At 34.8% G+C, this 14,887-nt stretch overlaps 1 protein-coding gene and 1 pseudogene across 1 annotated transcript; both read left to right on the top strand.

Annotated features, from left to right (window-relative positions):
* Positions 1–2,618: 2,618 nt before the first annotated feature.
* LOC149252783 (peroxidase 57-like) lies at positions 2,619–5,294 on the top strand. The gene is made up of 4 exons (XM_089456720.1): positions 2,619–2,888; positions 3,014–3,202; positions 4,298–4,457; positions 4,720–5,294. Exons 1-4 carry the CDS (start codon positions 2,658–2,660, stop codon positions 5,133–5,135), a joined length of 996 nt encoding a protein of 331 aa, XP_089312846.1. The 5' UTR covers positions 2,619–2,657; the 3' UTR covers positions 5,136–5,294.
* A 3,969-nt stretch (positions 5,295–9,263) lies between these two features.
* Positions 9,264–14,343, top strand: LOC149252784 (potassium transporter 26-like; annotated as a pseudogene).
* Positions 14,344–14,887: the final 544 nt, after the last annotated feature.

Consider the following 14,887-nt stretch of genomic DNA (forward strand, 5'->3'; position numbering starts at 1 on the left):
ACCCAACCCACTAAATAGTAGCAAAGAGGTGGCCATTATGACTCCTCCTATCACAACAAAAACGTTAAATTACTATATATCTATCTCAATTCTAGATTTATCAAGAGTTTATATTAATTGATTTCCCAGAATTACAAATATTTTTAAAAGTTTTACATTTTTTTTTAAATTGCATTTTAAAAATTTGATTTATTAAGTTGAGTGATGACAATTTTACTGTAATTAAAATATTTTACAAATTTTGTAATTTATAATCAATTTAAATTATTCTCGATGATTATAAAGTTATCAAATTTCTAAAAATGCATTTTTTTAAATTTAAATGTGAAGGAATACTTGTATTTGATCCATCTCTATGTAACATGTATACGATTTTATCCATCTCCATGTATAAAGGATATGTGCTGATTTGTTATTATTAACCCTTAAAAGACATGCAAGAATGTAATTTTCATTTCCAAAATGTTGTTAAATTGCTCTGCTGGTTGTTTTCTGTCTGTTAACTGAATATTAATCTATTACGCAATTCTCAAAAACTTATGCAGCAGCTCTAGCTGAGTTAAATTACTTCTTTTAGCTTCCACGGCTATGCATTATCCACTTATGAACTATACATTAATCAGTTATCCCGTTTTGTACAACCCAACTCATGCACTAGTTATTATGCGAAGAAACCCTATTTAAAAAAAAAAAAAAACATTTCCACTAAACAACAGCGTCCAATTTATAGTAAATAGAGCATGGAGAATCACTGTGTAAATGTCTGTGAAGATACCACTGGTCAACTTAATGATAAGTCATCTACGCGGAGCCTTTTCACGAGGTGCGATTGCGATGTTTCCGTTTAGATAACTCTCAGCTTGCTTTTAGATCTTGGATAAGCAACAGCGATATGGTTATGGTCAAAATACTTTTTGCAGTTATCTGCTCTATCTTATTTACTCTCTGTTATCCATGGACCGAGTGATCGAGTGACCGGCAAGTGACCAAGTGACTCACAATGTTCTACACCTTTAAAATCAAATGGCTGATTAGAAATTTTTGGCCCTTTTAATATTCCAAAGATAAAGCGTTCTTAGCATTAGCAGAGTTGTCAGGGCCCATATTATGCACTTCGTATAATTTCAGACCGTAAATATTCAAATGCGTAACCCGTAAAACATAGGTTTTCGTTGGTTTGACTGGTGCACTGTGCCATGTGCATGTCCTGATATCATGTATGGAACATTAGACTTTTTTTTAAAGAAAACCCTAAAAGAAGTAACACGGGTTCCAAAAAATTAGGGTTAGGAAATTTCCACGACAATGTGGAGGGCACGCCATTCGATTCAGTGCCATCTACTTGCACATGTCCCAAGGAATATTGATGATTTAGTGCAACACCATCAGGGATATTTTAAATCAATCAAACGTCAACTGCCGAGATCCATCGGGGAATAATCTGAGATCGTGGCAAACAATGTGGTGTTATCAACATACATCGTGGAACAATGCGAGATCGTGGCAAACATCGTGGTGTGAGTTGATATTTTCCGATAGTACTATGACAAATAACAACATAATTTTAAGAGATTTGAGATTTTTACAGTTATTTATATGGTTAGAAATTTTAGGATGAGCACTGTTTAATGGACTTATAATCAGTCTAACGTTTCTCATAGTTATTTTATCTTTGATGAGGGACAAGAGATTAACTCTCCATAATTTTGGAAGGATTATAAGATTTATAATAATATTTTTATTTTTTTAATCTTCTAGATTTAACATTAATTTTGTGGTTATACAACTTGAATGAGCTTAATGGTTAAGAGCATGTGTTTTTATTAAGAAATTACAAGTTGAAAACAAGAAGGAGCAAAGTTTGTATGCCTTACTAAACTTAATAGTCAAATCCCAAAAAAGAAATAGTCTTATACACCAATTTAATATATAACTTGACTATGACTTTAAAATTAAATAATAATAATAAAACATTTACTAATCAAATATATTAAAAATATATAACATAACCTAATAATGAGGTAGCCTACCATTGAATAAAAGAGAACATGGTATTGTGTCATCCATATAACAAACAAATATCAAATCGCATTGCAGCTGGCACATTGAAGCGGCTAGACCGAACACAATGAATAGGGAATCGAATACATTTGCTCTCAATAGGTAATGAAATTTAGAATTTCAGTTTTAAAAATCAAGCTGTGTTTAGGTTTAGACTAGTTACTAAAATTTAGAATTTCAGTTTTAAAAATTAATCTGTGTTTAGGTTTAGACTAGTTACTGGTTTTAATGTTGGATGAAAAATAATTTATAATGAGAGGCTATCATCAAAATCGTGCCTAGCTCAAACACGTCCTAGATAATCATAAAAGTATAAAGTTTAAGAAAAGCTTATCTCTTGGTATTGAAGCAACATCAAGTTTCTTACGATCTGACCTCGTCACAATCACGGCGGACCCCAATACAGCCGTGCAAAAGAATCTGGGAGTTGTTATATGTTCGTATGCACAGGTCTGGTATAGATAAACAACACATGCTCGAATCCCAAGTCACCTCCATTGTCTCGATTGCTATAAAAGGCGTTGTAAGCGTTCTCATCTCACAGCAGTGAGCTTTTCCCCTATTAGTATTCGCTCAGGGATATTTTTACCACGGCAATGACGTCGAAACATTTGATTATAATGGCACTCAGACTCGTAAAATCCCTTGTCCTCTTCGCTTTTCTGCAACCCATAATGGCAAAATCCGGGCTTCAGGTGGGATTTTACAACACCAAGTGTCCGCAAGCAGAATCCATCGTGCGGGGAGTAGTCACAAGTTTCTTTAATGCAGACAAGTCTATTCCTGCTGGACTCCTGCGCATGCATTTTCATGACTGTTTTGTAAGGGTAAGATGATAATTATGGTCTGCGTCTTTCATTTAAACATATTAAGTTACCCGTTAAAATAGAATTCTTACAAAGGTTCACTGGTTTTGCTAATGAATAACGTTGATTTACGCTGTCAATTAAAGGGCTGCGACGCATCAGTTCTGATTGATCCTGTAGGCAATATGGTACCAGAGAAAGCGGCATTCCCAAATCTATCGCTGAGAGGATTTAATATAATCGATGCAGCAAAAACGGCTGTCGAAAAAAAATGCCCGGGTGTTGTCTCTTGTGCTGATATAATTGCGCTTGCTACCAGAGACGGTGTTGCCCTGGTATAAATTTCCTTCAAATTTGCCATCTAAAACAGCTAATCTTATTTACAGTTTGAACTTTCATAAATCTAACGATTAGATATATAGAATAGAAAAGTGTTTGTCTTCAACTCACAGAGAGTATAAAAGCAGATAAGTGTATAGTATAACTAAGCAGATAAAAAATTTATGCATAGTTTAAACACTGTTTTCTTTGCCTGAAAAATTATGGAAATTTTGGTGAAATTTTAATAAAATTTGGAATGGAATTTTGTAAATCTAAGTTATAGTTGTCAAACTTTAAGGTTTTGTCAAAAACATGATCCAAACACTGTTCAAGAATATATATATTTTTTTTCCTGTGCCATTTTTTACTGTCCCTGCGATTCCTCTACTAGGTAAACACTTCCAAAAATGATGAATGATTTAAATTTACTAATTTGAAATATGTTTTTAATATAGATAATGTGGAAATCTTTAATTTCCTAAATATTTTCATTATAAATATTTTGATTAACATCATTATTTATTAATTATTTAATTTATATAACAATATAATGGATATAAATAATGAATATATTAATATTATTTTTCAATAAATATTTTTTTTATGGTAAGGTCATAGGTCTAAATATTTGATTAACATCATTATTTATTAATTATTTAATTTATATAACAATCCTCACTATAATGGATTAATAAATATATTAATATGGGTAAGGTCATACGTTTATTTATGAAGAAGAGTTGAAGAATAGAAACTACTTTTAGGAAAATAAACTATGCCAAAAAAATGTCCAAACTCCATCATCTTAGTGATAATATCCAAAGAGTTGAAGAATAGAAACTATTTTTAGGAAAATAAACTATGCCAAAAAATGTCCAAACTCCATCATCTTAGTGTTAATATCCAGCTCCAGTTCCTAATGATAACTTCCTATTATAAAAAGATTATTATTCGATCCAAGATTAAACCCTTATTTATTTCCAATTACTATAATAAATGCACATACAAATAAATCACATACATATAAAACGCTAAATAATTATAACTATAAACTTAGCTTTATTGGATGCAATAACATAAGCATTCTAACTTGGTTGAAGCTTTTACAGGCAGGAGGGCCACAATACAGTCTACCAACGGGAAGAAGAGATGGAACCATATCTTCAATAAACGATGTGAATTTACCCGGTCCTAGTTCACTCGTTTCTGATGCAGCTGCAGCATTCTCTGCCAAGGGTTTGAGCATCTCAGAAATGGTCACTCTACTAGGTAAGTAGTATTAATTATACTAGATATATATCTTTTAAGCGTTTTGAAGCATTTTTCATGATTAGCTTATATCTTACCCACCCAATTAATTTAGGTAAAACTGAATTAATTTTCAATAGAGTAATGTAAATATGTCACAAATTCCTTTAGAAAATAGTGGAAATTTTTGTATGTGTTTTTTTTTCCTAAATTCTTACTGGAAATCTGGGTTACCATTTTCAAACTTCAAATTTTTTAATAAGTGAATTTTGTGTAACTCCAGGCGCTCATACCGTTGGGAACTCGCTCTGCAGTTTCTTTAGCGATCGACTCTACAGTTTCCAAGGAAGCGGGACTGCGGATCCTTCTATGGATCCAACCTTAGTGGTGAAGTTGAAGAAAGTCTGCCCATCTCCGACGTCGTCTTCAACACAGGACCCCAACGTATTTCTGGACCAGAACACTTCGTTTATCTTCGACAACAGCTACTATAAACAACTGCAATTAAAGCGTGGAATTCTTCAAATTGATCAGGAACTCGCCTCTGACAAAACAACCAAAAACACTGTGACGAGCTTTGCCACCAATGGAAATGTGTTTAGTAAGAGCTTCGTCGCCGCCATCATAAAAATGGGAAACATCCAAGTATTAACTGGCAACAACGGACAAATTCGAAAGAATTGCAGAGCCGTGAATTGAGCATCGTTTTCCTACTTAACGAGCTCGAGAAAAAAAAATCAGGTCCCCAATATACATTGGAGACACGAATAAGGGATATCCGCCATTTAGTTTCATCTCACAATGCAAAATAACTGGAAACACATAATTGTAATGCCATGAACGCTTATTCTTACCGAATATTGCATAATTACTTTCACAATGCAAAATAACTGGAAACACATAATTGTAATGCCATGAACGCTTATTCTTACCGAATATTGCATAATTACTTTCAATTAATCTGTTTCTCGGTGTCCTGGTTATGCATATAGCCACATTTGGAGAAATTGAGTTCAACATTGAAGTTTCGTTTACTTTATCCATGGATAAAGGTTCTCCCTCCCTTCGTTTATAAATAAAAAACAGACATTCAACATAACTATAGCTTTTGAGAAATAAGTAGCATTTTCACTATTTTATTTAATACTTTTTAATGGAAGAAAGTATACACTGAGTAGGTCTCCCTCAGGTATACATAGCTTGATTTTTGGATTGGAAAGCAAGATCTGTGAAACCAAATACATAGCTCGATTTTGGATTGGAAGGCCAGATTTGTGAAACCAAAATTTTCCACTTAACTATTAGACCACATCCTCCCTACTAAATATCATTTTGACTATAAATGAAAATAAAATGGACAAACATTTTGTACAAAATCAACCATGGAAATATGGTTGACAGCTCACTTAACTCATTTTCTTGGTGGAATTCATTTTTATTTCATTCTCAATTGTGTAACTATTCTAGATTAAGAGGGTATATTCTTGAGTTTATTATCATTTGATGTTGTCCAAAAAGACACAATATTGATTGTACGGACAATTTCCAGTTTCCAAAAGTGAAATTTTTAAATCTTATTTATCCAAAATTCTGAAACTTGATAACTATAATAGTTGAATTTTTTTTAGATTTCAGAAATCTTATTAAAATTTGTATCATTTTTAAACCAAATTACTAAATTATAACATGTTTAAATTAAGCTTTATCATAATAATTTATATTTATTTTAAATTTAAATTTATTAAATATTTTAAAAATATATCTTAAATAAAATATTTTTAATACATTATCTAATATTATTAATTAGAATTTAAAATTTAAAATTAAAATTACATATTTTAATAATATATATTTATAATAAAAAATTATAAATAATTCGCAAAATAAATCCATCTCAACTTACTCACCACATTATTTACAACATTTCCTCTCTTACCGGTACCATTTCCATAATGAAATATCATTCTACAATCATGCTTTCTAATATCAGTCTTTTGTTCATAATTTTGCATTACTATATCAATTAATCCACGAGTAACCTCATGCTAATAAACAAATCAAAATTGTTCGCAAAAATCTTCATCGATTATGTATGTATATATAATTCTTTTCAATGTTAATATTTTTATAATTTCCATGTAAATTACTAAATCTTTATTTTTATCATTCTAACAATGTTGAAAGTTTTAGCCTTATAAATTTTATTCTATTCATCAAGCCAATACGCATTTTTATATTGCAAACGAGAGTTCAAGTTAAACTTGTCTTTTGACTAGAAAAACCTAATGTGCGGAAGGCTGAGAGTTATGTTCGTAATGCCCTTGCTTTTATTAATCAAATTATTTTCATTGTTGTGGCATATACAAGTACACATTGCATTCCTCTTCAAAATACAAGGGTGTTTGCCACCTTTGCACCACATGTTAGTTAGCGTTTCCTCCGAGTTATCCTAATGTTTCAAATGCAATATTGGACAATGGTGTTACAAATTACACTATGAATAATTGTACTTTCTTGATCAGTGAGAAAACAAGCCCAAAAAACCTGTTCCAAAAATCTTCCTACAGCTACCTAACCTGTTGAAAAATCGCATGAGCTGAAGGGTTCTCAGCTGAATCGTAAGCCTGTAGAAGCTAGAATTTGGACACTCCCCATGGGCACCCTTCTGTGAAAGCTTGATAGGAGTCAGACGCACATTGTGTTGGACATCTAGGGAAGCAATTTTGCCAGCTGATTCCAGAAGGTCTTTACATTGGATGACGTATCATATCTAATAATGGATTCGTAGAGATACACATTAGGCAATCGCTCTCTACCCAACCTTGGTTAATAGATATGAACCGGTGCCCACGAGGTTAAGAGATCATCGCCATCTCGACATTTACTGTTAGAGTAATCTCAAGCCCATTTCCATCTCTGCCGTTATAGTTTGCACTGCATTTGGTGGCAAGATCCTCCGCTATTAGTGGTCACTTCCATTTCTGCCGTTATAGTTTGCACTGCATTTGGTGGCAAGATCTTGCGCTATTAGTGGCCACTTCACCCTCTTGCTGTCATCAGCATTAGTTAGCCATAAGTTAAATGGTTGCGTTAAAAATAATAACTTCAAAAATAATCATAGATCCTCTGACAGAAAATCACCATGCTATTAAAATAATACCCGCAAATTCTATAACTCATATAGTATTGATGATAGTAGCCCAAAGTACATGTATATTCCATTTCCAATAACTACCATATTGTGTGTTTTGGGCATCTCTATATCGATGGTTCATTCTCCGAATATTCATTTATATTCCATTTCTAATAACTACTATATTGTGTGTTTTGGGTATTTTTATATCCATGGTTGATTCTCCGAATATTTCTTAATTACGCCGTAAAGTGTTTTTCTTTAAAATCAATTTTCCTCTGGGATTACGTGTACAATTCTGAGCCTTTAATTTAATTGTTAGACGATTAAAATAATCTTACCCATCCAATTGATTAGACCGGTATAGTATTAAAAAAAATGAGATGCGACCCAGCAGATCGACCTCACCCTTACCCTCGCTGGACGCTACGCTACTTCCAGGTGCTTCTCCGAATGGAGACCTCGCACTTGCCCTCGCTCGGCAATACTTCTAAGTGATTCTCGCACTGGAATGGAATTGATCATCTAAGATTAAATGACTAGCTCATTAAAATTCCGAGTGGAAGCTCATGAAATTGTTTGGCTGTCTGATGCGTGTGCCTGTTCATTGTAATTCCGAGTGGAAGCTCATGAAATTGTTTGGCTGTCTGATGCGTGTGCCTGTTCATTGTTTGGCTGCCTGATTTGATTTTTGTTGCAGAACACATTTCTGCCCTGTGTGTTTTCATTGTTTGGCTGTCTGATTTTATTTTTGGTGCAGAACGTGGTGAAGAACATAGATGTGACTATTTTTATATTTCAGATTTCTATGAACAATCAGGTATGCATACTACCGCCTGGCCTGGAGTGGACAATCAGGTATGCATAGAGCCCTAGGAGTTTATTCATGGTTTAATGGATTTTCTTTATTAATTGTTTCAGATTCATCTTGTGGAAGATTGCAAGGATTTTAATTATTGGCATTGTAATAGATAGAATCTAGTTTGCTTCTAATTTCTATGATAGATGTAGCCCTAATTTGAAATCAGCTTATATCTGCAGGTTGTAAAAAGAGGATTAACCATGAGTAAGGGAAGACGAGGGTTATTATGTGTTTGTTTTAACCGAAGCGCATGATGAATGGAGAGGTTTGTTTCTTCGGATTGTCTACTACTATATCATACATTGCCTGGTTTTACTCTGTTCTAGATACATGCTCTGTGAACTTATTTTTTGTTCTCTTGGAGGCAGAGGAGCTGTTTCCAGACAAATGGAGATGAGGTGACATTCGATGCCCAAGAAGGAGAGAGGATGAAAGAATCGGACCAGTCTTAAAGGTACAACGTTTTGGCCCTTTGCGGACGACCCCACCTTTCCCGCCGGCGACCTCTCGTCGTCGATAAGGCTTCCCACTATCCTCGTCTCGGGGACCTCTCTCCCAGCAACGGCGACCAATATCCACAATGGCAATGCAGCGTTTAATGATGTGAAATATGGTTCGACGACCTGTATACCACACGCCGAAGCATTAAATGCTGCGTAACGAGGGTAGATAAGGCTCGGCACTAGCAACCATACTCTCTCCGACCTCTTGTACTGAAAACGTCGTCTCCGCTCCCATGACACTAGTCTCATCTAGGGTTTTAATAATCTAGGGCTTTAATATGAAAGACTTCCATTTTTGGAGGATTTTGCAAGGAAATACATTGGTGGAAATGGATCCTACAGAGAAGATAAGGATGGAAGACACCCCTGGTTTAACGTTTAAGACTTTCAGTGACAAGATGAGTGGTTTCGTTGGGGGTATGTCTGAGGAGGTATGGTGGCCAGATGGTATGATGTGCCGAAGGTTGAAAGGAGCATTTCCCTTTCAGGTTTGATCAAGACTATGCAACTTATGGGGAGTTATGGTCTCACATTTGCTGCAATCTGAGGGGTCTTTGCATTGACCAATCACGTGGTTGAGAAATTTCGAGAGAAGGACTTGTGGAACGGAGCCATGGGTGGCTTTGTTGCTAGCACCTCCATCTTGGGTTTGAGAGGTAGAGATTCTACCTATTCAAAAGCTCTATTTTTTCTAGGCAAAATTCTTCTAAATTCAATTATAGCGCTGATAATTAATTATTTATATTAGACAAAATGCTTACATCACTGTGTGGAAATTGAACCCATGGCTAATATGAATATATTACTATTTAATGTAGCCTTCTTACGAGATACAGTTCTAAAGATCCCTTTTCTTAGAAACTGAGGGTGGGTATCTTTTCTATTATAATGTCTCCCCAGACTTGTATATGGCCCTGGTTGCTTGTCATGTTTTGCTTCGCAAGATGTACCCTGACCTCGAGGGGCGAAACGTGTCTATAAGATTCGAACGTTGGTAGGAGCATGTAACACACCTCTTTCCTAACCAAACACCCTTGTTGACATGTAATTTTTTAATTCGATGTCTCAATACAATCGACTTTTTGAAGCACATGATGGGAACAATAATTTTATTTTCCTGTCGATCCTCTGTGGGTGTGGGTTGTGTTTTAAATCGAGTCTGACGAAACACATCTTCAATTCAATTTTCTTTAGTTAAGTACTCCTGCCAACTCGGAAATTTCATAAGGTGTTTCTCCAGCAACACCTTGAATTGGCAAAGAATACAGGGGTTGTCAACCTTGAAAAAAGCACTGGCAAGCAATTCACGCTCCTTGCATCATATACTAGATTGAATTTTTTCAGTATGCAAAATGGTGGAAATGCTATAAACTCGAAGACAAAGGAATTGCTTGAGAAGAGTGCAACGACTCAGAAAATTTTTCTGATTGTTGTTATGATGGTGGCTTTGTTGCCGACACCTCCATCTTGGGTTTGAGAGGTAGAGATTCTACCCGTTCGAAAGCTCTGTTTTTCTGGGCAAAATTCTTCTGTTCCTTTTTGAAAAACTCAGTACAAGTAAAGTTAGCTTCATGTTCTCACCCATAATGATTGCCTGGTTTGTGACCAATGTCATGACAGGACTGTATAATATTGTGAAATATTATCCTGGAGCATTCAAGGAATTCAACCCATATTATATATACTATTACTTTCATGAATATCACAAACAAGGATGGGTGATGCTTGGAGGTGTAGTCTTGTGTATAACAGGTATTGATTATTCTCATGATGATATGTGCCTCATTTTATCATATAGTATACTTGGAACTGTTTTCTAACTCAATTGATAAATCCATACCAATGATTTTCTCAAAAAAAATTCATAACTTCATCCCAATTATTTATGCTAAAGCTACACAAATAGAAACACTAACATCAGTTCTTTGCTCTGACTGGATCCAGCTGTCGAGGCCATGTTTGCAGAATTGGGCCATTTCAACAGGAAATCAATCCAATTCCAAGCTATATGTCACGAATATTGAATATGGAAAAACACCTATAAAAGTATGCATCTTTCTTCTTATCTTTTCTACTTAACTGATGATGCTAATTTTGTTTTATCTTGCAGAATTGGCCCATTTCAATAGGAAATCAATCCAATTCCAAGCTATATGTCATGAATATTGAATATGGAAAAACACCTATAAAAGTATGCATCTTTCTTCTTATCTTTTCTACTTAACTAATGATGCTGATGTTGTTTTATCTTGTGGTTAGGTCTAACATTTGGCGTCCATCATCTACATTCTCACATTTTCTATACCTGCCAGCAAGGGTGATTCCAACAACAAAATCTACCTCAAATCCACTCTTAATAATGTTAGCATGGATCTTCTTCCCCTATTCTGGAGTTGTACTACTAGTGCAGGCCTTGACAATGGTGCTAAAGGTGAAGTTATTTGGCTTAAAAACAGTCTCCTTCATTTGACCAAAAAAATTTAGGGCCTCATGGCATTACCCATTCTGTGCATATCCTGAAATTACAAAATTCCATGTAACTTCATCTAGCTTAGGCGTTGCATTAAATAGTTTCAGTGTTTGGTCATTACACCCATGTTTACCATAGCCACCTATCATTGCATTCTATGCAATTGCACAACATCTCTCCACCATTATTCATAACCTCGTTTTCTCTAGAAACAACAATACTCATGCAAAACCCAAATTCCACAATACAAATTTGCCCAATACAGAACCCACAACTTAGTTCTGTTGTTGCTACTGCCTAATGCCATAAAAAATGTATACATTATTTGGCATTAACTACATTTTGCAATTTAGTATTTAAACATTAGCCGCTGATGAATCATGATAGTAATTGTTACTAAGCTTGAATAAATCTCTGATGGGCACTTGTATGGTGATTGGTTGGAGCGCTGACTCCTACAATCAGGTCTGCCCATAAATGTATCTCAAAAAATCCTTTCATGTCAAACTGGTATCAACGTGGCACCTCAACTCAATGCTCCATCACACATGTTGATTTTGTTCCAAATTATGATGCCTTTTTTATTCCTACAGTGATGTCAGCTATGCAAGGAATTTAGTCAAGGAATAGTAACATGAGCCAAGGTAAGATGATACAAGAATGCGAAGTAGACACTATTAGCTTGCCTTCCATGAGTATATTGGGATGCAATCAAGTTTTCCAGTATGGTTTAGTTTATTTGAAGGAGGGATGCAGCTCCCTATCATAAACATGATATCATCTGTGAGTATAATGTGAATTATGGCATCCCACTTCCTGACATAATTTATGTTTTCGTATGTTAACTCATGCAGGCGTTGTTGTACTCGTCATTTTTTATCCTGTTACTACTGTTCCTTTTTCAAAATCTCAGTACAAGTAAAGTTAGCTTCATGTCTCAACCATAATGATTGCCTGGTTCGTGACCAACATCGTGATCGGACTGTATAATATTGTGAAATATTATTTTGGAGCATTGAAGGCATTCAACCCATATTATATATATTATTACTTTCATGAATATCACAAACAAGGATGGGTGATGCTTGGAGGTGTAGTCTTATGTATAACAGGTATTGATTATTCTCATGATGATATGTGTCTCATTTTATCATATAGTATACTTGGAATTGTTTTCTAACTCAATTGATAAACCCATACCAATGATTTTCTCAAACAAACATCATAACTTCATCCCAATTATTTATTTTAAAGCTATACAAATAGAAACACTAACATCAGTTCTTTGTTCTGACTAGATCCAGGTGCCGAGGCCATGTTTGCAGACTTGGGCCATTTCAAAAGAAAATCAATCCAGGTCCAAGCTATGTCAAGGACAGAATTATTATTATTTCATCATACCTGTGTGCTTCATCCTCCTTAAGTTTTAGTACCATAATGAGAAATTTGGGTTTTTTGGTGCAACTTGCTTTTTTGTGTGTTGGTTTACCCATCTCTGCTTATCACATATACGGGACAAGCGACTTATTTGATAAAAAACCTAGGGGACATAGGCTGTACATTCTACAAAGAAATACCACAACCTATGTATTGGCCAATGTTCATTGTTGCCACTTTAGCAGCCATTGTAGCCAGTCAAGCATTGATTACAGCAACAATCTCAATCATAAGACAGTCCATGGCTCTTAGTTGCTTCCCTTGAGTAAATATTGTTCATACCTCACAAAATTATGAGGGTTAGATCTATTCACCTTGCAATTGTCGTAGGATTCCAGGATGGAACACAGTTTGGCAATGCATATGGTAAGAATATACAAATTTATATCTGACAACTGAATTTGGTAGTTTTTATGAATTCTTTTGAGTTTCCAAGGATAATTTTAGGTGTTTGGTGGTGCAGGGGTTGCAGTGGTTGGTGTCATGTTCATTACGACGTGCGTAGTAACCTTGGTCATGCTTGTGGTTTGGAACATGCATGTTTTTCTTATACTACCCTTCACTCTGTTTTTTGCTATCTTTGAAGGAGTTTATCTATCATCTATATTGAAAAAGGTGCCACAGGGAGGTTGGTGTCCCTTCCTAATTGCAACAATTTTGGTCATGCTTGTGGTTTGGAACATGCATGTTTTTCTTATACCACCCTTCACTCTGTTTTTTGCTATCTTTGAAGGAGTTTATCTATCATCTGTATTGAATAAGGTGCCACAGGGTGGTTGGTGTCCCTTCGTCATTGCAACAATTTTTCTGACCATAATGTTCTCTTGGAAATAAGGAAGGTAGAAAAAGTATAAATATTTAGCACAGAGAAAACTCAGCATAGAAGGTTTGAATGGATTGGTTGTCGGGGTGAATTCACTTGTACCAGGAATTCATTTCTTTTGCAGTGACCTTATTTCTGACTTACCACCGATTATTGAGCATTATGTAAAGAATGTGGGGTCTCTGCATGAAGTTCTTGTCATTGTCACCATAAGAATGGTTCCAGTCAAGACAATACTTTTGTCGGAGAGATTTATGGTTGGAAAACTAGAGCCAAAAGGTGTATATAAATGTGTAGCCCAATATGGTTACAAAGATGCCCCAAACATTGAAGGATCTGAATTTATCAACCAGGTTTTTGAAAGCGTAAAAGACTATCTCAAGCTTAGAGGAACTCATTCCTCCTCACATGACAGAAGTTATGCAAGCAGAAATACAGTGGAAGAAAGTAACTACTCTTAGATGAGGAATTGTAGTAGATTGAATTGGCAAAGAATACAAGGTTTGTGTATGTTCTAGGAAAAATCACATTGAAGACTAATAAGAGCACTGGGCCTTTTGAAGGATTACTGATTGACAAGCTCTACAGGTTTCTCCAAAACAATTGCAGGTTGACTTTGTCTCCCTACAATATACCACCTGTGCATTTACTTCAAGTCAGAATGGTGCAAGAAATTTAGAGTTCGTTCACACAAAACTATTAGAAGACAATGAAATTATAAGCTTTTACTCATAATAAAGCTTTTAGGGCCTTAAAGTTCCTGATCACTCGAAAATAAGATATAATTTTGTACTATTGTTACTATTTTAATAGATTTATAAGATTTCAAAATGCAAATTTTTGTTGAGATCAGAAGAAATAAGCATTGAGTTTTTTACCATTTCTGCAATAAATCATGAATCATGTAGAGTGAACTGGTACATACATGTTTAATGTTTTGTGACTGGCGGAATGGAAAAAAATGATAACAGCTCATTACTTTTCAGTTTCAATCCTTCTTTTACAGTAAGGCTCTTATCTTTTGATGAAATGCAGAGGCTGGTAAATTAAAATTTTCAAGAAATCCCAGGTAGAGTTTGTTAAGAGGGAATTTTAAATTTTAATAGTAACTCCTTTTTATCCTTTGTCCTCGGAAATTTGTACTGTTGCCACTTTAGCAGCCATTGTAGCCAGTCAAGCATTGATTACAGCAACATTCTCAATCATAAGACAGTCCATGGCTC

This window comes from Pinus tabuliformis, chromosome 7, assembly GCF_031772625.1.
Source record: "Pinus tabuliformis cultivar Carrire ecotype Pingquan chromosome 7, CPIR1, whole genome shotgun sequence".
NCBI classification, from domain to species: domain Eukaryota; kingdom Viridiplantae; phylum Streptophyta; class Pinopsida; order Pinales; family Pinaceae; genus Pinus; species Pinus tabuliformis.